The sequence below is a fragment of the Bubalus bubalis genome, chromosome 10, assembly GCF_019923935.1.
Source record: "Bubalus bubalis isolate 160015118507 breed Murrah chromosome 10, NDDB_SH_1, whole genome shotgun sequence".
Classification (NCBI taxonomy): domain Eukaryota; kingdom Metazoa; phylum Chordata; class Mammalia; order Artiodactyla; family Bovidae; genus Bubalus; species Bubalus bubalis.
In genome coordinates this window covers 20,186,096-20,200,274 of record NC_059166.1, presented here as the reverse complement: position 1 = coordinate 20,200,274, position 14,179 = coordinate 20,186,096, and the positions used below count along the sequence as shown (strand labels likewise).

General features: G+C 37.7%; 1 protein-coding gene across 2 annotated transcripts in view; it reads left to right on the top strand.

The window, feature by feature from the left end:
• Positions 1 to 300: 300 nt before the first annotated feature.
• ADGB (androglobin) overlaps positions 301 to 14,179 on the top strand; it is a 187,019-nt gene continuing 173,140 nt past the window's right edge. The window contains exon 1 of one of the 2 annotated variants that reach the window (XR_003111870.3): positions 301 to 571. Coding sequence is in view for 1 of the 2 variants with exons in the window: in XM_025294426.3 (XP_025150211.3) it covers positions 498 to 571 (74 nt within the window). In the remaining variant the exon portion in view is untranslated. The remainder of the gene's footprint in view (positions 572 to 14,179) is intronic. The other variant, XM_025294426.3, reaches the window with a different exon arrangement.

Below are 14,179 nucleotides of genomic sequence, written 5' to 3'. Positions count from 1 at the left end.
GTTACTGTTTCCTCTTCCAGGGGATCTTCCCCACTCAGGGATGGAACCCTGGTCTCTTAAGTCTCCTGCGTTGACAGACCGGTTCTTTATCACTAGCGCCACCTGGAAGACTTTTGTAGTATATGTCTTCAAATCCAAAAGAGTTAATCGAGGTATATGCTTCCGAAGAGCAAAGCATATCAGCCTGATAGAAAAACTCCAGTTTATCTGAACCTATCAATCCTATGGTCAAATCCACTCCCGGGCCGGCTTCCTCCGGACACCCAACCCCTAGATTTCCACCCCGCTGGGGAGACCTGAGCTCTCAGGCGTTCGCAGTCCCTTTGCAACCTCAGAGCTGCCTTCGCTAGGGCCGCCCCAGCTAAAACCTGACCAGCACCTGCACCGCGGCTGCAGGACGCGCACTGGCCGTCTCCTAGCAACGGCAGACGCGTAGCCAGGGCGGCAGAGGCGGCTCTTCGCTCAGAGCTCAGCTCCTGCCTGGGGCTACCTCTGCCATGACCACCAAACAAGCCAAGAAGAAAGAGGTGCATCGTATCAACTCGGCGCACGGATCGGATAAATCTAAAGAGTAAGGGACCTCTGCCTGCCCATCCCACCGCCGGCTTGATCCTATGTCCTTTCCCCTTGTCCCGACTCTGCTTCCCTGTAGCAAACTCAGCCAAGGCAGGAGTTTAGATGGCCTCCTCCAGCTTCTTTACCGTCTGTAAGAACCCGGGCCTGGGAGACTCTTGCCCTCATTCTTTGTCCATGCCTGCCTGGATCCACTTCCTCCCAGAGCCCCTGGTTTCCCTGTTTCAGCTGCTTGGCGGGGTGGCTGCACTTCTGGCTCCAGTCCACGAACCTCCCACCCTTTCCTGCCGCTCTTCCTCTTCAGGGTCCACCCAGGCACTTGGAAGGGCTGTGGCTTCCTTACCAGAGAGGAGAGGCTCAAGGTTAGGACCAGATCTGCATGGGCCCAGTCTCAGCAGAGAGACCTTTCACCTTGCTGATGAATCCTTAGTTTGTATTTGCCCCATCTAACAACTGAAGAGCTTTAGTCAGATTCTATCAAACATGAAATGGTTTTTAAAAGTTAAAACTATATAGATATGTAATTCACGTTACCAACGTTTACTCCGATTAAGTATACAGACTCTAGGTCATGGAATCTAAATGATGCCTCTCTCATCTGGGGTGGTTTTTGCTGTGAATGTACCTCCTTATTATGTTTTCCCCCCTCTCTGTGTTCCCCTCCCCGTTCTCTCCCCACCCCCCTGCCCCCCACCTTTGAACTTACAAAATTTATAAGACAGCTCCAGCTGCTAAACCTACTTCAGGGGGATCGTTCATGTTTTCCCCACTGTGCCTGTGAGGGGTGGACTGTAGATTATTTTTACTTGGACTCTTAGATTTTGGATGGCTAGTTCTTCATCTTGGAGAAGGAAATGGCAACCCACTCCAGTATTCTTGCCTGAGAATCCCATGGACAGAGGAGCCTGGTGGGCTGCTGTCTATGGGGTCGCACAGAGTCAGACACGACTGAAATGACTTAGCATGCATGCATGCATTGGAGAAGGAAATGGCAGCCCACTCCAGTGTTCTTGCCTGGAGAAGACACGACTGAAGCGACTTAGCAGCAGCAGTTCTTCATCTCTGTCTTCACCTGAAGAATCCCGTGTTGAACTTCTGTTCACTGATGCCTTCTCTTTAAACTTTTTCTCTCCCTGAACTCCTCTCCCACATTCATTCCCATGTCTGAGATTCTCTAGTTCCTAGTTCTGTTCTCTCTCATAAGCAGGCTTCCAGCTTCCTGGCAGATAATCCATTCATTTTATTAGTAACTTAAATTTCAGTTATTTTACATACATAAGTCATTTTTAACAGAATTGCTCTTGTGATACATACCAGTGTAGGACAGTCCTACACTGTTAATATGTAGAATCAGGGTCTTTTCCCTTTTCCCCTGTTCATTTCTGACTTTACTTCCCCTTTGTTCGCACACTGTCCTTTTCACATCCTGGAATACCTACCCCAGGGCCTTTGCTCTGGCTATTTCCTCTGCTAGAAAGCCATTTCCATAGGGCTTTCTCCCTCACATATTTTAGATATCTAGCTCAATGCCATTTGTTTATGTTAGCTTCTTTGGCCAGCTAGTTTAAAGTTGCAATCCCCACTTTTCTGACAAAACCAAGAACTCCCTGTTTTTCCTTTGTGCTTTATTCTGTCATTGATTGTTTTTCTCATTAGCATGCTATATATTTTGCTTTAAAATTATGGTTATTCATATGTCATCTTAATAAAAATAGTTCCCTAAAGGCAATAATTTTTCTTCTGTTTTTTACACTATTGAATCCTAAGTACCTAAAGTTATGTTTGGGTCATATATAGTAGGCACTCAAAAATATTTATTTAATGAATGAGTGAATGACAGTGATTAAATAAGAAACAATAACAGGATTGCAAATGAGTTTTTGAATATACCAAAAAAAGAAAGCAAACTTAGTGATGATTGTAATTAATGCACATTAAAGGCTCACAGCTCTTACGGAGCTTTGATTTTAGAGAGTTTATATGCTGAAAGAGATGAGATCATTAACTCCCATTAAAAAAAAAAAAAAAAAAAAGCTGTTCAAACCAGATATCATAAAATAACAGTACCTGGCCTAGTTTTGTGGTGATTCTATCACATGATAGAGATAAGCTCCCTGCAGATAAGCTGTTAACTTGTTCCTTACTGGGGCATGCCATTTCTTTTTGAGATGATGCTTATTTTTTCCTCAAAATATCTGAACTTAATTATAGCAATAAAAGTACATAAATATACATATATATTTATGAAAATAAAGATAAGGCCAAATAGTTATACAATATCTAGGCTTTGCTAGAATCTAGCTATCATGTATTAAACATTAAATCATTAGATTTTGCTGTAACATTATATAATAGGATGTGAAGTCCATTGTAAATCATGTTTATCCTCTAAGTTTTACTGAAGAACTAATGATAGACATCAGGACAAGTCATAGATAAGGTGTCACCTAACATGGGCTTTCCTGGTGGCTCCGTTGGTAGAGACTCTGCCTGCAATGCTAGAGACCTGGGTGTGATACCTGGGTTGGGAAGATCCCCTGGAAGAGGCAACACACTCCAATATTCTTGCTTGGAGAATCCCCATGGACAGAGGACCCTGGCGGGCTGTAGTCCATGGGGTCACAAAGAGTCAGACACAACCGAACGACTAAGCACACAGGAGTATGGAGCCCAGGGATCAAAGTCTAGCAAGGCTCCAATGTAATTGTCACTTGAAATATACGGGTGACAGTGTAAGTTTTTATATGCTATTATTTCACCACACCTTATGGTTATACATCCAATAAGTGCAACTAACTCTGACGTGGTCCCGAGTACAGAAGTGAGGGAAGATGTATTCAGAGCTTTGAAAATGGCTGTCCCATTAAACCTTATTGTTCTATAGCTGCCATCTGTAACAGATTTCTTGTATTCTCTAAACTTGTGTGTTAAACTGGGGACAGGACCATGTCTGGCTTTTGCCTAGCTGAGTGGCTAGCACATAATAACCATTTGCCATTTGTTTATTAATGAGCTCATAGTTCAGTTGCCTAGCTTGGTTTCATTCCTTCTAAATTTGATTTAACCCCAATTCTCCCTCCCTTTCTGATCTGGTCCGCTTTTGGCAAAATTCAAAAACTGAAATGTTTCAACTGAAAAAGCAGAACATTGTGTGTCCAGTTGTCACCAAATTCATAATAAATATGACTTTGAATCACCGAGAATAAGTATGCCAGGTAACTAAGCTGTCAGTTTTTACATTAGATTAATTTATTTCTATTTTATGTATTCCCCATTTCTTTGTATCAGCAAGAATAAAATATCTGATATAGGGCTCACCTTTGGACCATTTTTTCTGACATTGGATGTGTCATTTTTCTCTTCCAGTATTCAAGTTTTTCTCCTTTACATGCAGGGCCATCTACTTGAAATTGTTCCCATTCAACATCCCCTGTCCTCCCTGCTCTTTTTTCCTTCTCTAACTCCAAACTTCCATGATTCTTTCAGATTTTTTAAAACTCTGTGTGCTTGCATGATAAGTTACTTCATTCATATGTCCAGCTCTTTGAGACTGCATGGACTCTAGCCCACCAGGCTCCTCTCTCCATGGGATTTCCCAGACAAGAATACTGGAGTGGTTTCCATGTGTTTCATTATTAGCACCTAATAACAATTTGAAATTACAAACCAACTTAATCAATTTGAAAACTAGTGATGTGCTAAGTCACTACAGTCGTGTCTGACTCTTTGGGACCCTATGGACAGTAGCCTGCCAGGGTCCTCTGTCCATGGGATTTTACAGCAAGAATACCAGAGTGGGTTGCAATTTTCACCTCCAGGTATCTTCTTGATGCAGGGATCAAATCAGCATCTTTTATGTATCCTGCGTTGGCAGGGAGATTCTTTACTAATAGAAGCACCTGGGAAGCTTAATATGAAAACTAGTATGTCCTGCAAAGTACTTTCATTGCTTAGATGCCACTGGAAGGATTTGTAGTGACAGAAGCCAAACACTTGATCATCTTAGAAGTACTGAATATAAGTCTGGGTGTACATGACAGACAACTGGAAAGAAGGAGAAGAAGCCATGCAATTCAAGTATTAAAAGTTATTAGAAGTGTTAATGCTTACACTTGAAATGCTAATATATGTAGAACTTTAACAAGAAGTTTGAGATAGGGATACAACTTGGTGCTTATACTTCCATAATTTTGTTCCATTTCCAATAGAACACTAAAACCAAGATCAAACAAACAAAATTTGTTGAAGTAACAAGAATTATACAACCTTCCAGATTCTTACAGATGATGAAATGTCATTAGACCCCTTTTTAAAAATTTACTTGATTGTAGTATAGTTGATTTACAATGTTGCATTAATTTTTGCTGTACAGCAAAGTGATTCAGTTATATATACATATATATATATATATATATATATATATATACACACACACACACATTCTTTTTCATTATGGTTTATCATAGGGTATTGAATATAGTTAGACCTCTTTTCAAAACAGGGTGAAATATGTTTCAAAAGCTCAAATTTTTCTATACTTACAGAAGTGTGCATTTACATTTCATAGAATTCTCAAAAAAAGATCAACATATGTGTTTATACAAAACATTGAAAACAAGACTATTACAAGAGTGGAATTATGATTAATACCATGAAAGTGAAAGTGAAAGTGAAGTTGCTCAGTCGTGTCTGACTCTTTGTGACCCCATGGATTGTAGCCTGCCTGGAAAATCCCATGGACAGAGGAGCCTGGTAGGCTGCAGTCCATTGGGTCGCTAAGAGTCGGGCACAACTGAGCGACTTCACTTTCACTTTTCACTTTCATGCATTGGAGAAGGCAATGACAATCCACTCCAGTGTTCTTGCCTGGAGAATCCCAGGGCAGGGGATCCTGATGGGCTGCCGTCTATGGGGTCTCACAGAGTCAGACACAACTGAAACGACTTAGCAGCAGCAGCAGCAGCAGCAGGCTCCTCAGTCCATGAAATTTTCCAGGCAAGAATACTGGAGCGGTTGCCATTTTCTTCTCCAGGGGATCGGAAATGGCAACCCACTCCAGTATTCTTGCCTGGAAAACATTGAAAACAAGGCTATTACAAGAGTGGAATTATGATTAATACCATGTAAACAACATAAAATAGAAGAATACATATCTTACTGAGGATTAAATTAAGTGAATTATTGGTTATATCAAGTCCAAGAAAGAGCTGCTGAAATTAAACCATGCAATAGTGGTTGATAGATAATAGATAACCCATTCATCTACCACCAGAAATCAAAAAGAAAAAAAAAAATGTGTGTGAGAACTAGAGAGAGAGAGAGAGATGGCTTTTATAACTCTAGGTCTAGTCCTTATAGCTCACAGAAAAGAGCAGAGAAGGAAGAGAAGCAGATAAGAAAACAGCTCAAGATTCACCATGAGTTTTACGGTTCCCAGGTCACCTCTGAGGACCTCACCAGGTAATGTCTTAAGGACTCGCAATTTAAAAGGTGACCTTTGGTGACAGGGGGCTTCCCTGGTGGCTCAGATGGTAAAATATCTGCCTGCAATGAGGGAAACCTGGGTTCAATTCCTGGATTGGGAAGATCCCCTGGAGGAGGGCATGGCAACTTACTCCAGTATTCTTGCCTGGAGAATCCCCATGGACAGAGGAGCCTGACGAGCTGCTGTCCATGGGGTTGCAAAGAGTCAGACATGACTGAGCGACTAAGCACAGTGCAGCACTGGTGAGTGAACTTTTAGTTAAAATAGAAATCTGCTGTGGCAGCTTGGGCATAAAACCCTCTGACTCAGAATCAGAGACTCTGAGACCCAGAGGGAAGAGGCCCTGTCAAGTATCCCAGAGACACAGGGCAGCACTCACTTGGCACAGATTAAGGCACTATATACATATCTGTTGTATATTTTTAAAATATAAGTATCTCAGCTAAAAAGCCCTGCTCAATGAGGATAGGAATACCCTGTTAGTTTTAATGGGGTCTGCCACTAGTTCTCCCTTTGAAATAATATTAATCTGAGCATTTGTTTAATAATTTGCTGAAACTTGACATGGGTTAACAATCATTTCTGGCAATGAACCTTTTTTTTTTAATCAACCAGTTTTTATTTTGTTTAGTTTTGGAGGAGAAATTGTTCCTTCTCAGTTTACGCCATTATTAGAAGAGTAGAAGACGTTAGATTAAAAAGATTTTAAATGCACAAACTCATGGAATTTGTACCTCAGGGTTACCCAAAAACAAAATCAAATTTGTACTTTGAAACTCACAACACTGTCGCTAGTGCTTCTAAATGAGCAAAGTAATATTACCTCAATCAAAAGTGGTCATTGAAAAATATTTTAGTTGACTTTACTATTATTTTGACATTTACAGGTAAAAGATTATTGAAATTAAGGAATTAAATAATCTATAAACTATTAATGTGAGATAAAAATGACTAAAATCTGTATCCAAGACATCAGAAATATAACTTTTATATAATTTGTGTAATTTCATATAATTTATATAATATGAAATATTGGGTAGAAATATTACTAATCTTTCTCTCTTTTACTCTTCACAAATCAGACATGTATATGTTGTCAGAAGTATTCAACTAGGTGCTTTGAAATTTTGTTTTATTCTTTCCTAAGGTAGGTTCAGGCTAATTAGTTTCAGGGTCTAGGGGTATAGCCATGCTGATTTGTATGGCTTAATTAACATATGGTACATATTAAAAGTAAACTTTTTATAGGAAGTGAATATATATATATATATATATATATATATATATGTAATCATACTTTTTTTCTGGTGCCAAATGAATACCATAGTCCAAATATTTTGTGATTGTTTTTATTTCATCCTTCTGACCTGATGAATATCAAAATTACATATTTTGCTTCAGTTAATGTCCCCTTTCTGTTCCCATTTCTTTACCACTCAATCTTGAGTTCAGGAGGAATGTGTGTCTAATTTAGTTATAAATTAATATAAAAGGTTACTACAGTTCACCAAACCGTGTGGATACACAGGCAAAAGGAGAGGAAGCAGGAAGGATTATGTTCTGTTTTGCCTGCTTTTGCCCCAGGTCTGAGCCAGAAACACAGTGAGAGTTTAACCAGGTGAGGTCACAGTCGAAGGTGAAGGCTGTACTGTACAAACTGCTCTCAGTTGTAATGAATTAACTATAAATTTAGGACACAGCACGTGTTCGCTCCACCCTGGGTCAAAGTCTAGGAGGGATTTGGGATTGCTTTGCACCACAGACAAAGAATGAGTTCAGGAAGAAAATAGTTGGAGTTGTTTAAAAGGGAAGGAAAAAAAACAAGGCTAATTGGAGCCTGTGCCTGTACTAGGCCACGGGTACTACGAACCTGTTGTTTTTCTCGTGGATTTTGGCTAAAGTCATTAAGGACATTACTTCATGTATTTTCATACCATGTTTTGTCTTTTCTCTTTAAAATATCAGCTTTGCTGCTCAACCGTGTTAGATCCTGGAAAGTGGCAAAAGCTCGGGATCCTGGGGGCCTGTGTACACTGGGATCAGAACAGCAGAAGCAGCCCCCTCCAATTTGCTCTCTCCCTTTGTTTCTCCTCATCGCTTAAGAGGGCTCATAGGAACATGTGTCCCTTCACCTAAATCTACCCTCTCTTATCCCTTCCCAGAATTCTCCTTTCTCTCTGACCTGCTGTTTTCTTTCTTCCACGTGCCCCCCTCCCCAAATTAAGTCATTCTCCTGTGGTCTTATTTCACTCTCTTCTCCTTTATCCCTTTTGATCATCTAAAACAATGATGATTAAAGATGACTGAATTAACACCTGTGGTTCTTATCATGTAATTGAGCTCAAGTTCAAGGGGACAAATCCACTTGGATGTACTCTTACTCCACGTTAAATATGTCCAAGATGGAGATCATCTTTATCTCTCCCAAATGTGTGGATTTCCCCTGTTCATTTTAGAGACTCTTATTACCATCCTCTGTGTGACCTTGAGTTTCAAGAGCAGTCATCTTTGACCTTCACCCACCTTTGCCCATCATGTCTAGTTGGTTTCCATATTATTTTGATTTTCCCTTCAAATTGCTTCTCTACCTTGGCTCAGCATTCATTTTGTGATGATTTTACTTACATACATCATGAAATAATTACCACAATAAGTTTAGTGAACATCTGTCATCTCATGTAGATACAACAATAAAGAATTAGAAAAAAAATTTTCTTGTGATAAGAACTCTTAGGATTTATTCTTTTAACAACTTTCATATATATATGATGTACAGCAGCATTAAGAATATTTATCATGTTGAAATTTATATCCTTAGTATTCATTTATAACTGGAAGTTTATAACTTTAGGCTACCTTCATCCAATTCCACCTCTCCACTTCCATTTATGGTAGCTACAAATCTGACCTCTTTTTCTATGAGTTTTACTTGTTTCTTTGATTTTGAAGTATAATTGACCTGCAATACCCCATTAGGTCCTGGTATACAAAGTAGTGATTTGCTATTTCTATATATTTCAAAATGATCACCATGATAAGTCTAGTTGCTGTCTGTCACCATACAAAGATATTATTGTTACATAATTATTGACTATATTCCTTACACTGTACATTTCTTACCTTTGACTCATGTATTTTGTAATTGAAAGCTTGTATCTCAATCTCCCTCACCTATTTATTTTCATATACACACAAGTACAGTGCATTAAAAAATAGATAAATGTTGAACTTTTAAAGTTAAATGTCCAATTAAATAATTTTCATCAAACCAAGTGAGTAAAAAATGACATAACAATCTGGCTTTAACTATTTTTAATTTAAAAAATTTTTAGAGGTTGCAATTTATTTCTTCATATATTTAATGTTTCTGAAGAATATGGCTCAGAATGCCCCTAATGCAAATTAAGTCAATTGTGTATTCTATTCATATTCTGATTTCTTCGGGGTATTACCTGATCCTACTTAATAAGGCATGCTGATTGCACATTGCATAAATAAACTACCTCCCACTATGAATCAAATCATGTCTTTACCTTGAACAGCATGCTTGAAGAAAATAATAGCAAAATTCCAGACTCACACGTTATTGAACTTTTAACATCCTTACAGTGGAAGTAATCTAAATAAAACATATATAGAAGAATGTATCTGCCTGTGTGTAAATAAGATACTGCTTCTTTTCAAACTTTTTTGTCTTAGAAGTCTTTAATGATTTTGTGTCAGCTAAAGTTTTCTTTGGTTTTCAATTCATGTATTAATACATGTTTCATTATATTAAATAATCTTGTTAAGTGACCTAGGAATTTTTTAATCATTTTGTCATCTTTGCTAGGTAGGTGATTAACAAGTGCTTCTAAGTTTTAAAAAGTTGTTTTATTGGCATTTTATTAATAACCAGATTATCAAATATATATTAATGCAAGTATGAACTGTTTCTATTACATATAAGGACAGTTTTGACTTTTTCCCCAACTCCAAATTATACAAGGTTTAATTTGCCAGGAACAGTATACATGAAAGACAGAATATGTAGACAAAATATATTTTGTTGCATATGACTTGGCAGAATATATCATAGAATCAAGATTAATTTAACTATATATTATGACTCTAATAACAGGTAATATTGCTATTACAAAGTGATGTTTGGATTTTCCTAAATTTGCCTTTTAAAATTCCCAGGCTTTTCTTTTTATTTCTGTTTAAAAAACAGATTTATTGATATAAATTTGACATCCAATAAATTGCATTGTATTTGACATACGTATCTAAAGAATGCATTCTGCTAAATGTGGACGTACATCCACACATATGAAAGCATCAACACAATCAAGATAATGAACAGATCGATGATTTGAAAAGCTTTCCTTGATCTCTTGGTGATTCCTTCCTTCTGTCCTTCCCTATCCTCCGTCCCCAGGCAATCACTGTCCTATTTTCAGTCAGTGTCAATTAGTTTGCATTTTCTGGTACTTTATATAAATGGAATTATAAAGCTCCTTTTGTGTGGTTTTTGTATGGTTTCTTTCACTCATCATAATTATTCTGATATTCATTCATGTTATTGGCAACAATTAGTGCAGAATTAACATTATGTCTTTCTTATATATTTCATAGACTTCACCAGTGAAGCCATTTGGGTTTGGAGTTTTCTCTGTGGGAACATGTTTAACGCTAAATTCACTTTGTTAATAAATATATACAGGGATATTCAACATCTCCAATCCAATCTATCTCTTTTTACAGAGTATTCTTAGTTTGTATTCTTCAGGAAACTGATCCATTTCATCTAAGTTATCAAATATATGGACATAGAGTTGTTTGTAATATTTCCTTATTATCTTTTAAATGTCTGTGGGGTTGGTAGTAATGTCCTTTTTTCCATTTCTAATTGGTAGTTTGTATCTTCTCTCTTATATTCCTGATCAATCTGACTAGAGTTTAATCAATCAAAGAACTAGCTTTTTGATTTGCTGATTCTTCTTGATCATTTTGTTGTTTTCTAATTCTATTAATCTGCTCTCATGTTTTTCTGTTAATTTATTTTAGATTTAACTTGCCTACTTCTTCACCATTTCTTAAGGTGGAAATAGTACTTTGCTCCAAGATTTGACTCTTCTCTAACATAGATACTTTGTACTATAAATTTCCCCTATTGCTTTAGTGGCATCCTGTACATTTTAAGGTGTTATATTTTAATTTTTATTCAATCCAGATATTCCATAACTACCTTTTTGATTTATTCTCCAACACATTGCTTAATCACAAACGTTTTATCTACATTCCAAATATCTTCAAAGTTTCCAGGTTTTTAATTTCCATTGGCCAAAGAACATACTTTCTATGACTTGAATTCTTTTAAATTTATTGAGAATTGTTTGATGTATCGGGTTATGGTCTGATTTGACAAATGATATTTTCTTGAAAAGATTATGTGTCTGTTGTGATGAAGTGTTCTATAAATGTCAATTAAGCCAATTTCAATGAGTAGTATTCCATATTCTATATCTTCTACAGCCCTACTGATTTTCAATCAGCTTGTTCTATCAGATATTATGAATGATAGTTCTAATTTCCACTATATTTATGAATCTATCTTTTGATTCTTATAGGTCTATCTGATTTTGATTCATGTATTAACAAATGCTTAGGTTTACTACATCATCTCAATGAATTTTCTTTTTCTATCATTATGAAATTAAAATTTTCAATCCCTGATAATATTCTCTGTTCTGAAATCCTTTTAAAGCATTTGTTTTTATTAATGTGAACATGTTCTTCCATCTTTTATTATTTGTTTATATATATACAAAGCATTTCTTATAGATATAGTAGGATCTTGATTTTTATCTAATGTTATAATCTGTGCCTTTTTATTTTGGTATCTAGACTACTTACATTTAATGTAATTACTAATATTGCTAAGTTGAAGTGTGTTACTCCAACTAAAGTGGACATATGTCTCAGGTTTATTATTTAAATTCTACATTTTATTTTTAACTATTAAGATGAGACGTTTTAAAGCAGTATTTATAGAGATGCAAAGAAATAGAGGAAAACAATAGAATGGGAAAGAATAGATATCTCTTCAAGAAAAGTACAGATACCAAAGGAACATTTCATGCAAAGATGGGCTCAATAAAGGACAGAAGTGGTATGGACCTAACAGAAGCAGAAGATATTAAGAAATCGTGACAATACACAGAAGAACTATACAAAAAAGATCTTCATGACTCAGATAATCATGATGGTGTGATCACTCACCTAGAGCCAGACATCCTGGAATGTGAAGTCAAGTGGGCCTTAGGAAGCATCACTACGAACAAAGCTAGTGGAGGTGATGGAAGTCCAGTTGAGCTATTTCAAATCCTGAAAGATGATGCTGTGAAAGTGCTGCACTCAATATGTCAGCAAATTTGGAAAACTCAGCAGTGCCCACAGGACTGGAAAAAGTCAGTTTTCATTCCAATCCCAAATAAAGGCAATGCCAAAAAATGTTCAAATTACCGCACAATTGCACTCATCTCACACACTAATAAAGTAATGTCCAAAATTCTCCAGACCAGGCTTCAGCAATACATGAACTGTGAATTTCCAGATATTCAAGCTTGTTTTAGAAAAGGCAGAGGAACCAGAGATCAAATTGCCAACATCTGCTGGATCATGGAAAAAGCAAGAGAGTTCCAGAAAAACATCTATTTCTGCTTTATTGACTATGCCAAATCCTTTGACTGTGTGGATCACAATAAACTGTGGAAAATGCTGAAAGAGATGGGAATACCAGACCACCTGACCTGCCTCTTGAGAAACCTATATGCAGGTGAGGAAGCAACAGTTAGAACTGGACACGGAACAACAGACTGGTTCCAAATATGAAAAGGAGTACGTCAAGGCTGTATATTGTCACCCTGCTTATTTAACTTATATGCAGAGTACATCAAGAGAAACGCTATGTTGGATGAAGCACAAGCTGGAATCAAGATTGCCAGGAGAAATATCAATAACCTCAGATATGCAGATGACACCACCCTTATGGCAGAAAGTGAAGAGGAGCTAAAGAGCCTCTTGATGAAAGTGAAAGAGGAGAGTGAAAAACTTGGCTTAAAGCTCAACATTCAGAAAACTAAGATCATGGCATCCAGTCCCATCACTTTGTGACAAATAAATGGGGAAACAGTGGAAACAATTGCTGACTTTATTTTTGGGGGCTCCAAAATCACTGCAGATGGTGGTTGCAGCCATGAAATTAACAGACACTTACTCCTTGGAAGGAAAGTTATGACCAACCTAGATAGCATATTCAAAAGCAGAGACATTACTTTGCCAACAAAGGTCCGTCAAGTCAAGGCTATGATTTTTCCAGTAGTCATGTATGGAATAAGAGTTGGACCATAAAGAAAGCTGAGCGCCGAAGAAATGATGCTCTTGAACTGTGGTGTTGGAGAAGACTCTTGAGAGTCCCTTGGACTGCAAGGAGATCCAACCAGTCCATCCTAAAGGAGATCAGTCCTGGGTGTTCATTGGAAGGACTGATGTTGAAGCTGAAAGTCCAATACTTTGGCCAGAGCTGACTCATTTGAAAAGACCCTGATGCTGGGAAAGATTGAGGGCAGGACGAGAAGGGGACGACAGAGGATGAGATGGTTGGATGGCATCACCAACTCAATGGACATGGGTTTGGGTGGACTACAGGAGTTGGTGACGGACAGGGCGGCTGGGCATGTTATGGTTTATTGAGTCGCAAAGAGTCGGACACGACTGAGCGACTGAACTGAACTGATAGAGATGTATCCACAAATAATATATTGTAAATGTGAATAGAATTCTTTTCTTTAAAATAATATTCCAAATTGATTATAATTGCCAGTGTATATTGCTTCCTAGAGGCACAATGGCAAAGAATCTGCCTGCAAATGCAGGAGATGCAAGAGACGCGAGTTCAATCCCTGGGTCAAGAAGTTCCCTGGAGGAGGAAAAGGCAACCCACTCCAGTATTCTTGCTTGGAAAATTCCATAGACAGAGGAGCCTGGTGCACTACAGTCCATTGGATCACAAAGATATTATATTTTTTTAAATCGGTTTTTAATATAATGGAGACATCATGATACAGAAGTCTTAAT